Raw genomic sequence first — 13,666 nt, 5'->3', positions numbered from 1 at the left:
TATTTGAAGTTAAACAATACTATCTTTTATTCTCAAAATGATAAGTGTTTACTTTCATGTGTCCAAATCAAATAATATTATTTTTTTTAAATATTATATTGTTATTTGTATAATTTTTTATAGTCCAAAAATACATTTTATATTTTTAATTTTTTATCGATTACTTTTAATATTAAAAACAAAAAATAGTATACATATAACAATTTTTATAATTTTTTTTATGTCATATTGCATGACATAGCTAGACATAGGTTATTATAACATATCATAATAAGCCAAATTAAAGAGGAATCATGACACAAATAGTTAATTGTAAATGAACAATAATAATTCACCTTATTATTATATCATTACTAAGTAAAAGATTGCATCATCACTAATACCGCAAACAAATAAACATCACTGATCACACTCACAAACTTTAAGCTTGAGCTAACACTTTTTTTTTTTTTTTTTTTTTTTCAAACTATGATATTGTTTATAACATTCCAGACACTAATTAATCAGTGATTAAACTTAGAGGCCTCATCAGTTTATCCACATAATTAAACACACACAATAATTAAATGCTTTCATAATCCATATTGCTTAATTCAGACAGTTGCAATGGGACCCAAGCTAACGTTGGATGATGCTTCCATGGCCTTCATGGCTTCAAACCTAGGCTCCTTAGCTTGGAACTTGAGACCAACATAGAGCTTCATGTAATCATCAAAAACAAATTTTGGGTAAACTTGGCTTGTCTCATCTAATTCCTTCACCAAAGCAGGTGCTGGAGAAATCAAAGCATCATTCCCTGGATTATAGAATGATGCTAATGACATTCTTGTTCCATCTGTTTGAGCTATCACTCGGTGCATCACACTCTTGTACTTCCCATTTGTTATCACCTTTTATAATTATATAAAATAACAAAATTAATAATAATACACCAAAGTCTACAATTGATTGCAACGTTTTAATTTAAACTAATACATACAGTGATACACTATTTAATATGATTGTGTAACTTTCAATAAATTGGTATCAATCTCTAAAAATGCACTTACAAACAAATATATATGCTAATATGCATACATACATATAGGAGAGTCTTTTCTTTTTCTTAAAATAATTTTGGTGTTGATTTCATATAAGAAGACAAGAATCCCACTAACGGAACAAACTGAAGCAAAGTCCTAATATAAGAAGGATAACATATTTTTGGAATCGATAATACTAGAAAAACAAAAAAAATAATTAGAATTTACTTTATTTAGTATTCATTAAATAATGAATGCTAATAAATATTAAATAAAATAAGTTCGGATTATTTTTTACTGTCGGAATAATCTCTAGTTAGTAAGAGATTAAAGTATGTATGACATTAATTAACATAAAAAGAAATAAATAAAATACCTCAAGTTGATCTCCAAGGTTGATGACAATGGAGTGGCGCATGGGTGGGACATCAATCCATTTGTCATCTTTGAGAAGCTGAAGACCACTGACTTTGTCATCTTGGAAGAGAAGGATGATGCCCCCAGCATCTGTGTGGGCTCTAAGGCCCTTTATGAGCTCGGGCTTTGGGCATGGAGGGTAGTTACTAACTTTTGTCCCAAAGTTTGGGCCCTTTGACCCATGAAACACCTTCTTCAGGTACCCTTTCTCAAGCCCAAGATTCTCACACAACAAATCAAGAAGCAGTTCTGCCAGTTTCTCTAGTTCCTTTGCAAACTCCTTCATTGCTTCTCTGATCATTTTTCATATAAATAACATTAAACAATAATAAAGTTGAGGTTGATGATGTTAGAGAAACAAACGAAACAGATATAACTTGTCTTATTTAGTATTTATTAATTCTACGAGTTATAGTTTTTATTATCAAATATTTTGTTTTATGTGGTACCTATAATGTTGTGGAAGATCAGGGATCTCAGAAATGTTGGAGGTAGGAAGATGGCGCAAGAAGAAAGTGCTTTCCCAATCTAAGTCATTGATTTCAGACTGAGCAGACTCCAAGCCTTTGCTTGCCACCATTTCTTTGAACCTCAGCTCCATACACTTTTTGTAGTGTTCTTTTGTGAGCTTCTCCACTTTGTCCATCAACTCAATGGATATTGGGTGATTTATCAACTTCAAAAAATATTATTAGCAAAAATCTTTCAGCACAAAACAATATATGTAAAGAGAAAACAAAGTTTCATTTTATTGTATGTACCTCAAAGAAACCCCAGTTCTCACAAGCATCTTTGATCATCTCCATGGCTGATGCTCTCTCTTCCGTGTTAAGCTTTGACATGTCAACAATGGGAAAGTTCTCCGCCATTCTTGTGTTGGTTTTTTCTCTTTAGGTTTGGTCTCTCACTACAAGTTATGTGTATTTGAGTGGTTCTCGAAAGTGCAATTTATAGGCCTTCAACTTCAAAGAGCGCCTAACAACGATGGACGGAAAGATTATTAACAATAATTAATAAGATTTTTTTTAATTATTCCAAATTACTTTTTTTTAATGATGTCATTATCATACCATTTTTTAGTTTTGATAGTGGGAAAAAATAGTATTTTGTAATGTTGTTGGAATATGATGTGTTTAATTAAGTTGTGGAAGACATCAATTAGAATATCAGATTTGTATACCTTAATTTTTTTAATTTATTAATGCGTAAATTTAATCTTTAAATTTATGTACTTTTTTTATTTTTTAATATACATATTTGATTCTCAGATTTGTGTATTCACTCAAATCTTCAAATTTTTTTTTTAATTTTATATATTACACCAATTCTCTCAATAATTATATATTACACACAAATTTTTTTTATATAAAAAAAATTAGCCCCTATATACAGATAGGCAGGCAAATTTAGGCGTAACATTTTTTTAGTGTGTTTTTTTTGGAAATATTATTTATAAATATTATTAATGTTACTATAACGTGTTATTAGCTCATCTATGTGAATTAGTACACATATTTTAAAAAAATTAATTTTTTAAGTTAATATATACATTTATTTTGTTTTCAATTAATTATGATTCGTTTTATATACAGTTGCACCCTTTATGTTTTGATTTTTTAAGATATAGATACTATAAAGTAATAAATTATACTCATTAAAAACTATTTAAACGTAATAATAGTTATTTATTGAGTACTCTTAAAGACACAAATATTTAAATTTTATAATAATTTCATTTGCCTCACTCTTCTTTATCCTTATTGAAATTGTAATTTTTTTTCTAGACATTGCCTTCTTTTTTTGTTATTTTTTATTTTTTCGTTATATTTATGTCATATGTATAACATCTATAGTTAATAAATTTTTATAATTAATATTTTTTATGTTCAAATTCGATGAGTTATACAATAAAATTTGTTGAACTTAATATTTATAATTTTATACCTATAACATCTATAATTTTATATTCATAATATCTATAATTTATACTTATAATATCAATAATTTAATACATATAAGATCTATTTTTTAATGAATTTTTGCTCTTAGTTAATACTCTATTCCCTAAATGTAGATTACATTAATCTTATATATATCCCTTAGCCATCTATATCCGGTTGTGGCCAATGAGTAATAGCTCAAATGGCATAGTCTCTCCATACTCAATTAAGAGGTTGCGGGTTTGAGGAGTCTCCTACCTTTGGTAAAAAAAAAAAAACTATATCTAGTTGTGAGCTTTTAAATTAAATTCTTATATTTTTGTTTAGCAATTGTTATGACTACTAGCTTACATTCTAAGATTCAATTTAATATATTATTAAACAGAGTATTTATCTAACTTTTTACTCACATTTTTTTTTATATTTTTTGTAGGTTTAATTTTATTAATAATATCAAGGTGACCTTTTAAGCATAAAGTTTAAAAACTTAAAGGTAGAGTAATTGAATTGTTGAGTATAAAACAATTTAAAAGGCAATCACGAAAAGTTTCAATTAAAATAGTTCTAAATGATAAAGAGTTAATTATAATTTATATATCAATAATAAATTAGTTATATGTTTTGTACAATTCTCAATTAATCTGTTCTTTTGATATTATTATACAATTATAATAAAATTAGTATTTGTACCCGTAATGTTATAAATTTTTTAAAATTATGATCCACTTTGTTCTGACATTATAGATTATATATGGCACAAAAGATTTATAAAATCAAACTATTTTTACAAAAAAAAATGTCATAGGTTGACAAAAGTCTTTGGCTAAAAAGACTAAGGTCTCTATAGATAAAAAAATCAAATAACAAAATTTTTAGTTATTATTTTTATATGAAAAAGTTTAATTTTTTATTTGAATTATATTATTTTATTAATTTTGTTTTCTGTAAAACAAAAAAGTAGAAAAAATAGAGAATCAGAGAAAATAGAGAAAGATAATAAGGATGACGAATGAGAGTGAGAGTGAGAGTGGGAGTTTGTTAATTTTGGAAGAAAAAATTTATTTTAATTGTAATAAATTAAAAAATATTGGATGACATATTTTGATTTGTCAAATTACTAATATAAAATATAAATTATATATAGAGTGAAAATGGTAGAGACAAACAGAAAAATAGAGAGGTAGATGAAATAATTTAGGAAGAGAGTTTATTAATTTTGAAAAAAAATATTTTCTCTCAATTTTAATAAGAGAGTGTCATGAGAGTGTCACGTGACATATTTCATTATTAAATTAGATAGTAATATATTATACTTAATATAAGTATATTTCAATTTCAATTTTAATATCTCAATTTTAATTTTAATGCAATTAAATAATGTCATGTTGCACATTTTGATTGTCAAATTAGTAATTAGTCATTGATATTGATAATGATATATAAAATAGATAGAGTGGTTGAAGGAATGAGAGAGATAGAGAAAGAAAGAAGGAGGAGGGGAGAATTCTTTAATTTTAGAGGGAAATATTTGATTTCAATTATAATGAAGGAGTGACATGTGGCACATTTTGGTTGTAAAATTAGTATGGAGGAGAGAAGGATACTCTTTAATTTTAGAGGGAAAAATTTAATTTCAATTATAACGAAGGAGTGATATATGACACATTTTGGTTGTAAAATAGTAAGAAGTAAAAGAGAATTCTTTAATTTTGAAAAAAAATATTTGATTTCAATTATAATAAAAAAGTGACATGTGACATTTTAATTATAAAATTAGAAATATATAATAGATTTAATTTAGGTTTTCATACATATGTGCTGTGTACAGTAGTACTAGTAGCCAATGTGTTGAGTTAATCAAAAGAACAAAGTAACGTGAATGTTTGTAGATAAATATGTGATGCTAAGTTCGATTAGCTTAAAATAATGAAAGGCAGATAGTTTCTTCTTAGTTGGATTTAAAAGTTAAAAAAGAGGGCGTTAACACTTAAAGTATATTTTTTATTTATTACGTAAACTTTTGTTGTCTCTTACTTTTCATTTTATTATTAACCGAGATTACGAGCTTATGAGGTATATATTGTAATGTGAAAGTTGAAATTAAAACACAAATTTTGCTACTTTTTGAAAATAAAATTTGTGAATAATTTTTATCATGAACTTTTCACACAAAAGAGAGGAGGATGAATAGAGCCACTTGAGTGGAATATAGACATAAAATAATTAAGTTGGGTTGGGTGGAGGGGGAAAGAGGTAAGGAAATAAAACTTTAATCTCTCGGGAAAAGGAAAGAGAAAAATAATAACTGAAAGGGAAGGGAATTGGTTTAATATCTCACTGTTCTAAAAGGCAAAACAAGAACAGGACTCGTGGAACATGAATGTGTTCACATACTCATGGACCCCTACATAATAATACTCATATAGCGTGTCACCATCACTCATCAATGAATTTTCTTTATTTTTGGTTGTATTAATTAATTGATATGAAAAGATTTATTTCCTTAATTTCTTAAGGTCAATACAAGTTTTACTAAAATAATATAAACTAAGTACATTATTCATGTTGTTATGAAATTTTATCGAATAATAAAGATCCAATCTTACACTTATATATATAATTACATAAATTCTAGTATCATGTCAAATTAAATTGTTTGTCTCAAAAATTTAAATTTATAATTAAAAATATATATAAATAATTATAGTTTTAATAGATATAAAACTCTAAGGTAGCGTTTATTTTGAGGTAATGGGACAGAGACTGTGAGACTAAGATACAGTATCATGTTTGTTAGTTCGGAGACTAGTACTAAAATTTCTGTTTCTATTTCCAAAATTTCAGTATTTTAGTACTTCCAAAAAGTAAGGACGACTGAAATTTTTAGAGATAGAGACTAAAACTTTAATAACATTTTATACCTAAAATACCCTTATTTCAATTAATTAATTCCAATTTTATCTTTTGTGTAAATTAAATTAGAATTTTATTCTTATTTCAATTTCTGTCTCTCACTTTGCACCAAACAAAATACTGAAATTTATTTCAATCTCTGTCTCTTAGTCTTTGTCTCTCAATCTCAGTCTTTCAATCTCAATATCTCTACCAAACGCTACCTAAAGTGTTTGGTTAAATTCGGTAATGCTAAGAAAAAAAGTCAAAATAACAGTTAATAAATATTGAATAAAATAAATTTTAGTTATTTTTTATTAATTTTTTATTATTAAATATTTTCGGTTAAATATTTGAATCTTGATAGTATGTATGAAAAATATTTTGTTAGTATTAAAATTAGGCTAGATTAATTTAATCTAAAAAATTTTAGATAAGAAGTATGCATTATATTGTTTAATTAAGGAGTATAAATGTCAATATTTGTAGTGTAAAAAAATAAAAAATAACTAGTGTTAATATAAACGTAAGAAAAAAATAAAAAATATTAATCACTTAATATTTATCTATTTTATTATTTAATAATCATTATTTTGTTGTAATATCTAAAAAAAACCACATATTAATAAGAAAAAGAAAAAGTAGAAGATAAAGTCTATGTACTTTTTTATTTCACTTCACTCTTTATCCCCATCCCATCAAGTACGTACATTCTTAAACATTTGGTGAGAAATTTGACACTTTTTAATTTAGATGTGGTTGGGAGAATAGTGTAAGACGTAGTTATGGAATGTATGGGTGCTTTACGTAAATGTAGTGTCACGAATAAAAATTGGACTGTCTAATTTGTGTTTTAAAACTTAAAAAGATTTGGGATACATAAATCGGACCTTTCGAATTGTGTATTTCAAAATTTTTTTAACGTTTTAAACACAAATTCGGAGAATCCGATTACCTTTGCCAAAATTTAAATTTTCTCTTCTATACTAATCGGACTGTCCGATTAATAAGTTTAATTTTTTTTAAAAAAAAATTGGATGGTCCGATTTCTTCATCCCTTATTTCAAAAAAAGTTATCCCACATCCTATAATGCACGGACACTGACACGGACACGGACACAGGACACGACACGACACGGGACACGCCGACACGCGAATTTTAAAATCTTACATGACACGGGGACACGCATATATATAAAATATAAAGTATTTTTTAGATAAATTGTAATAATATTTTGATATTTTATTGATATTAAAATATAATATAAAATTTTTAATTATTTTTAATGTCTTATTTTAATTATATCAAGTATTTAAAATATTTTTTGTTTTAATAAATAATAATATATACTATATCTAAATTTATTTTAAAAATATATGTTAAGAATAAAACTGGACACGCAGACACGTGATGGTATTTAGGTGTGTCCAGGCGTGTTCGGAGAAGAATTTTTTATTTTTTATTAAGACACAGTTGGACACACAGCAGACACGCATGTCGAACGAGTATTGGTGAGTGTGGTATCCAAAATGTATCTGACACATGGACACAATAACTCAGCGAAGTGTTCGTGTTTCATAACCCACATTCATATCTAACACTTATACTCTCCACAACAACGCATAACACACATACTTCTCATATCCAAAAAAATGAGCCGAAATTTGAATCTTGGTAATATATGGCGTATTTGTTTTAATTTGAAGTATAAAGCAGCATGATCATGAATGATAGATTTTGTTTTGTTTTGTAATAAATAAATGCTAGAACTCATGAATGAATAGTCACTACCATAGGTCACTAGAAGAGAGAAAGAGGATAAAATTTTCTTCGGAAATTGACCACCTAACCCCACATTCAGATATGGCTACTCAAACATGCGCCACTCTTTTTCATGTTTTTTCTTACTTATTTATTACTTGTTAATTAATTAATTAATTAATTAGAGGGGTTATTATTATGTGACTCTGATTCTTGTCGTTTTTCTTCTTAGGAAGCATGGACACATTAATGTGTGATATGATACATGAAAAAGGATCTACCTACATCCATGATTAGTAAACATCCTATAGAGGATAGGAACTAGATAGATATATAATGCTCATCAACTTCAAACATCATCATATGTTCAATATATTCTAAATTAATATATTCTTTTACTCGGCAAAATTAAGATTTACCTAATAATTATATTGTTTAAAAAGTTAATTATTATTTCTATTTTATTGCATTGCTATGTATATATACTATTTGTAGATTGATGTCGTACAAGGACAAGTTGGAGTAAGTAGAATATAGACGCACATGCATTAATTAATTAATTAATATATAGACTGCCATTAGCATATCAATATTTAATTAATAATATATTATCACCACGGAACCATAGATGTTAACCTAGGAATAAGAGATACCAAAATAGAACATGTTGCAATGCAAGTTGTTGAATCTTGTTAATTTCGGCTACCTTAAAAAAAAAAAAAAAAAAAAAAACTCTCTAGCTCCTCCGAAACTAAATTAAAAGATTTTATTATAGAAGCTCTTCAGCTATATAAATGTGCATATAGATATTATGGAAAAGAAAAAATATAGGTAAATAATTCTTAATCAATTAATTTTAAATAATTATAATTAATAATGATTAATTTTATATTTTTTAAAAGAATGAAATTTAAACAATCACCAATAATTATAATTAATTAATATGAAGTGCAGTTTAAAAATATTTGTTGACTTATTGTTAGTTAGATTCTTGTTTGTTAGCAACAAACCTTTAAATAAAATTCAATACTGCAGCGAGTTAATCCTTGACTTGTTGGGTTGGAGAATATTGTAAAAAACCAAATAAACTTAAAAAATTACCCAACGGAATTGTATTGAAAAATATTTCAATTGTTTTAAAATAGTATTTGTGTGTCTTAAACATTAAAAGTAATAAGGTGTAATTATTATGACTTATAATTTTTTGTAGTTTATGATTTGTCTTTAATGACCATATCAAAAAAGATAAGTTACGAATCAAAATATTCTTTTTTTCTCTGTTTATAAATCGAGTTTATGCGAACGATATGAATTTTGAATAAAACTTAATTTCCAGTTAAATTATATATGTTATACCGTCACTATATTTATTTATAATTATAATATGATGGTGATACCTTGGAGGATAAGATCATGGGAAGTAATGGCTTGATAATTAATTACCCGTTGAAAAAAACACCATAAAATATCTATTATCTTTGCTTGAAATGGATACATCATGCATGTATATACTATATAGGACATGCTTGATTTAGATCAACTAATAATAAGATCAAGTTTACACATAATAACTATATACTAGACCAAAAATTAATTATATATAATTATTGTAGTGAAAATTTTTTTTCAGTTTCTTAGAAATTAAATCACATTACTTAATAAGTATATATATATATAGTTGTGTCAATTATAAACGTTAGAAAAAGTATAGGGTACCAACATATTATCTGCCAATTTATTGTTAATAATAATTAATTATTATATTTTAAACACATATATAAAGAGATACATCCAGAAAATATATTTATAAAGACACTTTTATCAAATACAGCCATAAAAAAAGACATTTTTATTAGACACGTTCACAAAGATACTTCCATTAAATATAATTATAAATAAGAGTTGACTGAAATTGACAGAAATGCTATTGGTAACGAAGTGGAATTGAAACGTTATGAGGCAATATGATGTTAAATAAAGTCATCATCATCAAATATTTAAAGAGTAATGATAACAATGCTCAAATAAACTAAAACCTCTTATAATAAAATTGCATGACTAATTAACTAGAATGAAAAAACAAAATTGATTGATGAAGTCATTGTGGCAGCGCAGCCAGCATAGTGAACAAAAATGACAACACAACACACAGCCACCGGTGTAGTGGATGCATGAATCAACAGGGGCTGCTCCTCATTATAATGTTTCTTTCTTTCTATCAATTACCATTTCGTTACTCTTTTTTTCTTTTCAAGCATTTTTTTTTAATATAGGAAATGCCTAAATTCATCCAAACGTGTGTTATTATATTTTCCTTTCCCTTTCTTCATTTTCTCTTTCGTGAATCTTTGTAATTAAGCTATTGTCACCTTTCCCATTTATAATTATTCATTAAGTGAAAACAAATAATTAATATTCTACATGTTTTTGGTAGATCAATGACGTGATCGCGATCGCCACTTAGAGATTTTCCAAATAAATTATTAAATATGAAAGTAATTGAATTATATGATTGACATCACATTAAACAAGGTTAGCATCTAATTATGCCTAGCAATATTGTTGACTTATAATGCTCTTCTACTATTAACACTCCTTTTGTAATTAATGTTTTATTCTCAATTATGGCAAAGAGGCAACACAACATTATTATCATAAACCCCCAAAGGAAAAACAAAAAAGTAAAAGGCATGCCGATTAAAGAGAGTTATTGAACGTGTGGGCAATAAAAATGTGTCCCCTCCACTGGGAGTAGTAAATAATAATAAAGGAATAATCAATTAGCATGGTTCATATCCTAATCAAGTAGGAGACATTCTGTGAGAGATTTCGGAAAATGTTTGCCATAAAAATAAAATCATGATTATGATTCTATCTCCATATAACTCATCCACACATCCTAATAATAAGCAAGGTGATCCAATAATAATAATAATAATAATAATAATAATAATAATAATAATAATAATAATAATCCTTTGCTTAATGATCTATTTTAATTTGCTCTGGATATAATTTGTATGTACATATCAACAACTCTCGCTAAGCGTGTATTAGTAGTAGAACATTTTCAATTAGAGCAAAGTATTATTTGTGATATAACTACATTCCTCATCAATAATATTATTTGTGGATTTTGAACATTTTAATATATTATTAAAATAAGCTTTTTATACGATTCGTCCTCCTTACAATCATGTTAATCATTTTTAATAAGATTATAAAAATCCACAGTCTAAAATATACTAATTTATTTATTATCTTTAGTAATAGGTCATTTTCTAAGAAGCATTGCATTTCTAACTACTCTCTTTAGCATGCTTGACTCTCAATTAAACCACTTAATTAATAATTATTTTAATTTAGTTAGTCTTACTTTGAGCATTTATTTGACAAATAAAAAAATATATATTATGTCTAAAAATATTGAATTAGTATATTTTATGTTTTTTTTGTAAAAAAAAAACACAAAAGCACTAATAACATAACATATTTTATTATTATTATTATTATTATTATTATTATTATTATTATTATTATTATTATTTATAATTGTATTTTTTATTGTATTTTTTTTTCTAAAATGTTTGTATGAAAAAAATAGACTTTCATAATTTATATTTTTATATTTTATTTATTATCAAATAAAATACTAAAATATTAATTTTTATATCTCTATTTTTTATATTTTGTTTTTAATATTTTGTTTTATCCTATCTTCATAACTAAATGCAGCTTAAGATACACACTTTATTGGCTATTTGGTTCAAGCACCGACGTATGAAAATATTTTATTATTTCAGCAAGCTAAAGTCAATATGTAAACAAATCACATTGTTATGAAATTATTTACTATAAAAGTCTAATTATAGTAAGTTATTATTATTAATTTCGGTGTTTAGTAGTAACTTATGGTTATATTATTAATTTTCCTTTTCTTTTTGCATTGCAAAACAATGGGCTGTATTTTCTTGTCGACCCAAAAAATATTACACTATCAGTAGAAATAAAAGAAAGAAATATAATAATTGATATTTTTTATTATAAAGGTATGGGCTTAAGAGTTGACGGTAATTTGATCCATCAACTTTCGGTATTTGATTTCACATGCAATGTTGCTTTTTCAATGATAATGGTAGTGCCAGATTGTGTCTCATTTTATGATGAATCAATTAGCTTTCACAAGCAATAATTCCATTGGACCTTCAAATAATTAAATTAAACAATGTAACACAGAATTCAGGGTACAAAGGAATGTTTGGAAAACAACACGAAGCTCCGCACGCCTCAATTCCTACATTCTCTTTCTTTTTTCTTTTTCTCTTTTTTTTTTTTTTTTGGTGTGTCATTTCGACAAAAGGCGATTGTTTGATCAGTGCAAAGTGAAAGAGATAATTGGTTCATTAGTATTATATTATTATAATTAAGAACTGCATGAGTACTCATCAATAACTCATCATGGGAGTGGGTCATTTCATGCATTTCCGTCAAAGTTGATTAATTCACATACTGGGATTACCATCATGATTAACAGTATTTATTCTATTAACAATTCGGCTATGTAACAAACAAGTATTTTATCAATTTTTGATAACTTTTGTTTATAGTTGTATTTAATGAAAGTATTTTTTTGGATATGTCTAATAAAAATATTTTTTTTATGATTGTGTCTAATCAAAATGTCTTTATAAATATATTTTTTAAATATATCTATTTATACATGTATCTTTTAATAGAAGTATCTTTGATATTAATTATTATTAACAATAAATTAACAGATAATATATTGGTACTCTAAGATAATTTGGAATTGGCTAATTACTTTAAAAGAGAAAAATTTAGAAAACTATAACTTGATCAATGGTTAACCAAAACTAACTAAAATACTATTATTATTATTTTAAATAGATAATTAAAATTATTATAGTATTTGAAATGCATCACATCTTTAAATTTAGTATTTTTTTTATATTTGATATTATTATTATTAATTTTATTAGAAATTAGTTAATTTTTTAAAAGACTAAAACAATCTTTTAGAATTAAATTTAAAAAGACTGAACAATCTTTTAGGTTTAGGGATGTTTAATTGTGTTATAAGTTATAAATCTAAATATGGTATCAAATGACTAAAATATCTGTTTAGTTTATCAAATGCGCATTAGTATTAAAGATATACTAAGATATCTTTATAAGATTAAAGTTGTTAAATTATAGTAGAAATCAGAAATTTTAATTTTATTTTAAAAAGAATAAAATATCCTTCAATTTTAAAAGGTTAGTTTTAGCATTATGAAATAAATTAACTCTAATCCTAAATGTTATTTTAATCTATCTATTCTATTATATAAAAATCGGATTTTTATACTTAATGACAAAGCTGATATGACATACTTCTGAGAGTATTTTTTAATTTTTTTCTTTTAACTCATTAAATACAATTTATTACGATGGTTTAATTATATCAACTAATTAATTTGATTAGATATTTAAGTATCAATAATTTAATATTATATATATCAATTAATTGAATATAATTGTTAGAATATAATTATGATCAATTAGATCAATTAGTATTATTCAACATATCTGAATATTTATTATAAGATATTATATCTTTATTATTTCGATTC

General features: G+C 25.3%; 1 protein-coding gene across 1 annotated transcript; it reads right to left on the bottom strand.

The window, feature by feature from the left end:
* Positions 1–310: 310 nt before the first annotated feature.
* On the bottom strand, positions 311–2,417 carry LOC107638664 (1-aminocyclopropane-1-carboxylate oxidase). Its single transcript, XM_016342020.3, has 4 exons — positions 2,201–2,417; positions 1,889–2,115; positions 1,399–1,732; positions 311–890 (listed from the first exon to the last, which is right to left on the bottom strand). Exons 1-4 carry the CDS (start codon positions 2,306–2,308, stop codon positions 594–596), a joined length of 966 nt encoding a protein of 321 aa, XP_016197506.1. The 5' UTR covers positions 2,309–2,417; the 3' UTR covers positions 311–593.
* Between the last annotated feature and the right edge of the window lie 11,249 nt (positions 2,418–13,666).

The sequence above is a fragment of the Arachis ipaensis genome, chromosome B4 (assembly GCF_059453495.1).
Source record: "Arachis ipaensis isolate K30076 ecotype BB chromosome B4, ASM5945349v1, whole genome shotgun sequence".
Lineage (NCBI taxonomy): Eukaryota > Viridiplantae > Streptophyta > Magnoliopsida > Fabales > Fabaceae > Arachis > Arachis ipaensis.
This window is presented reverse-complemented; position numbering and strand designations above follow the sequence as displayed.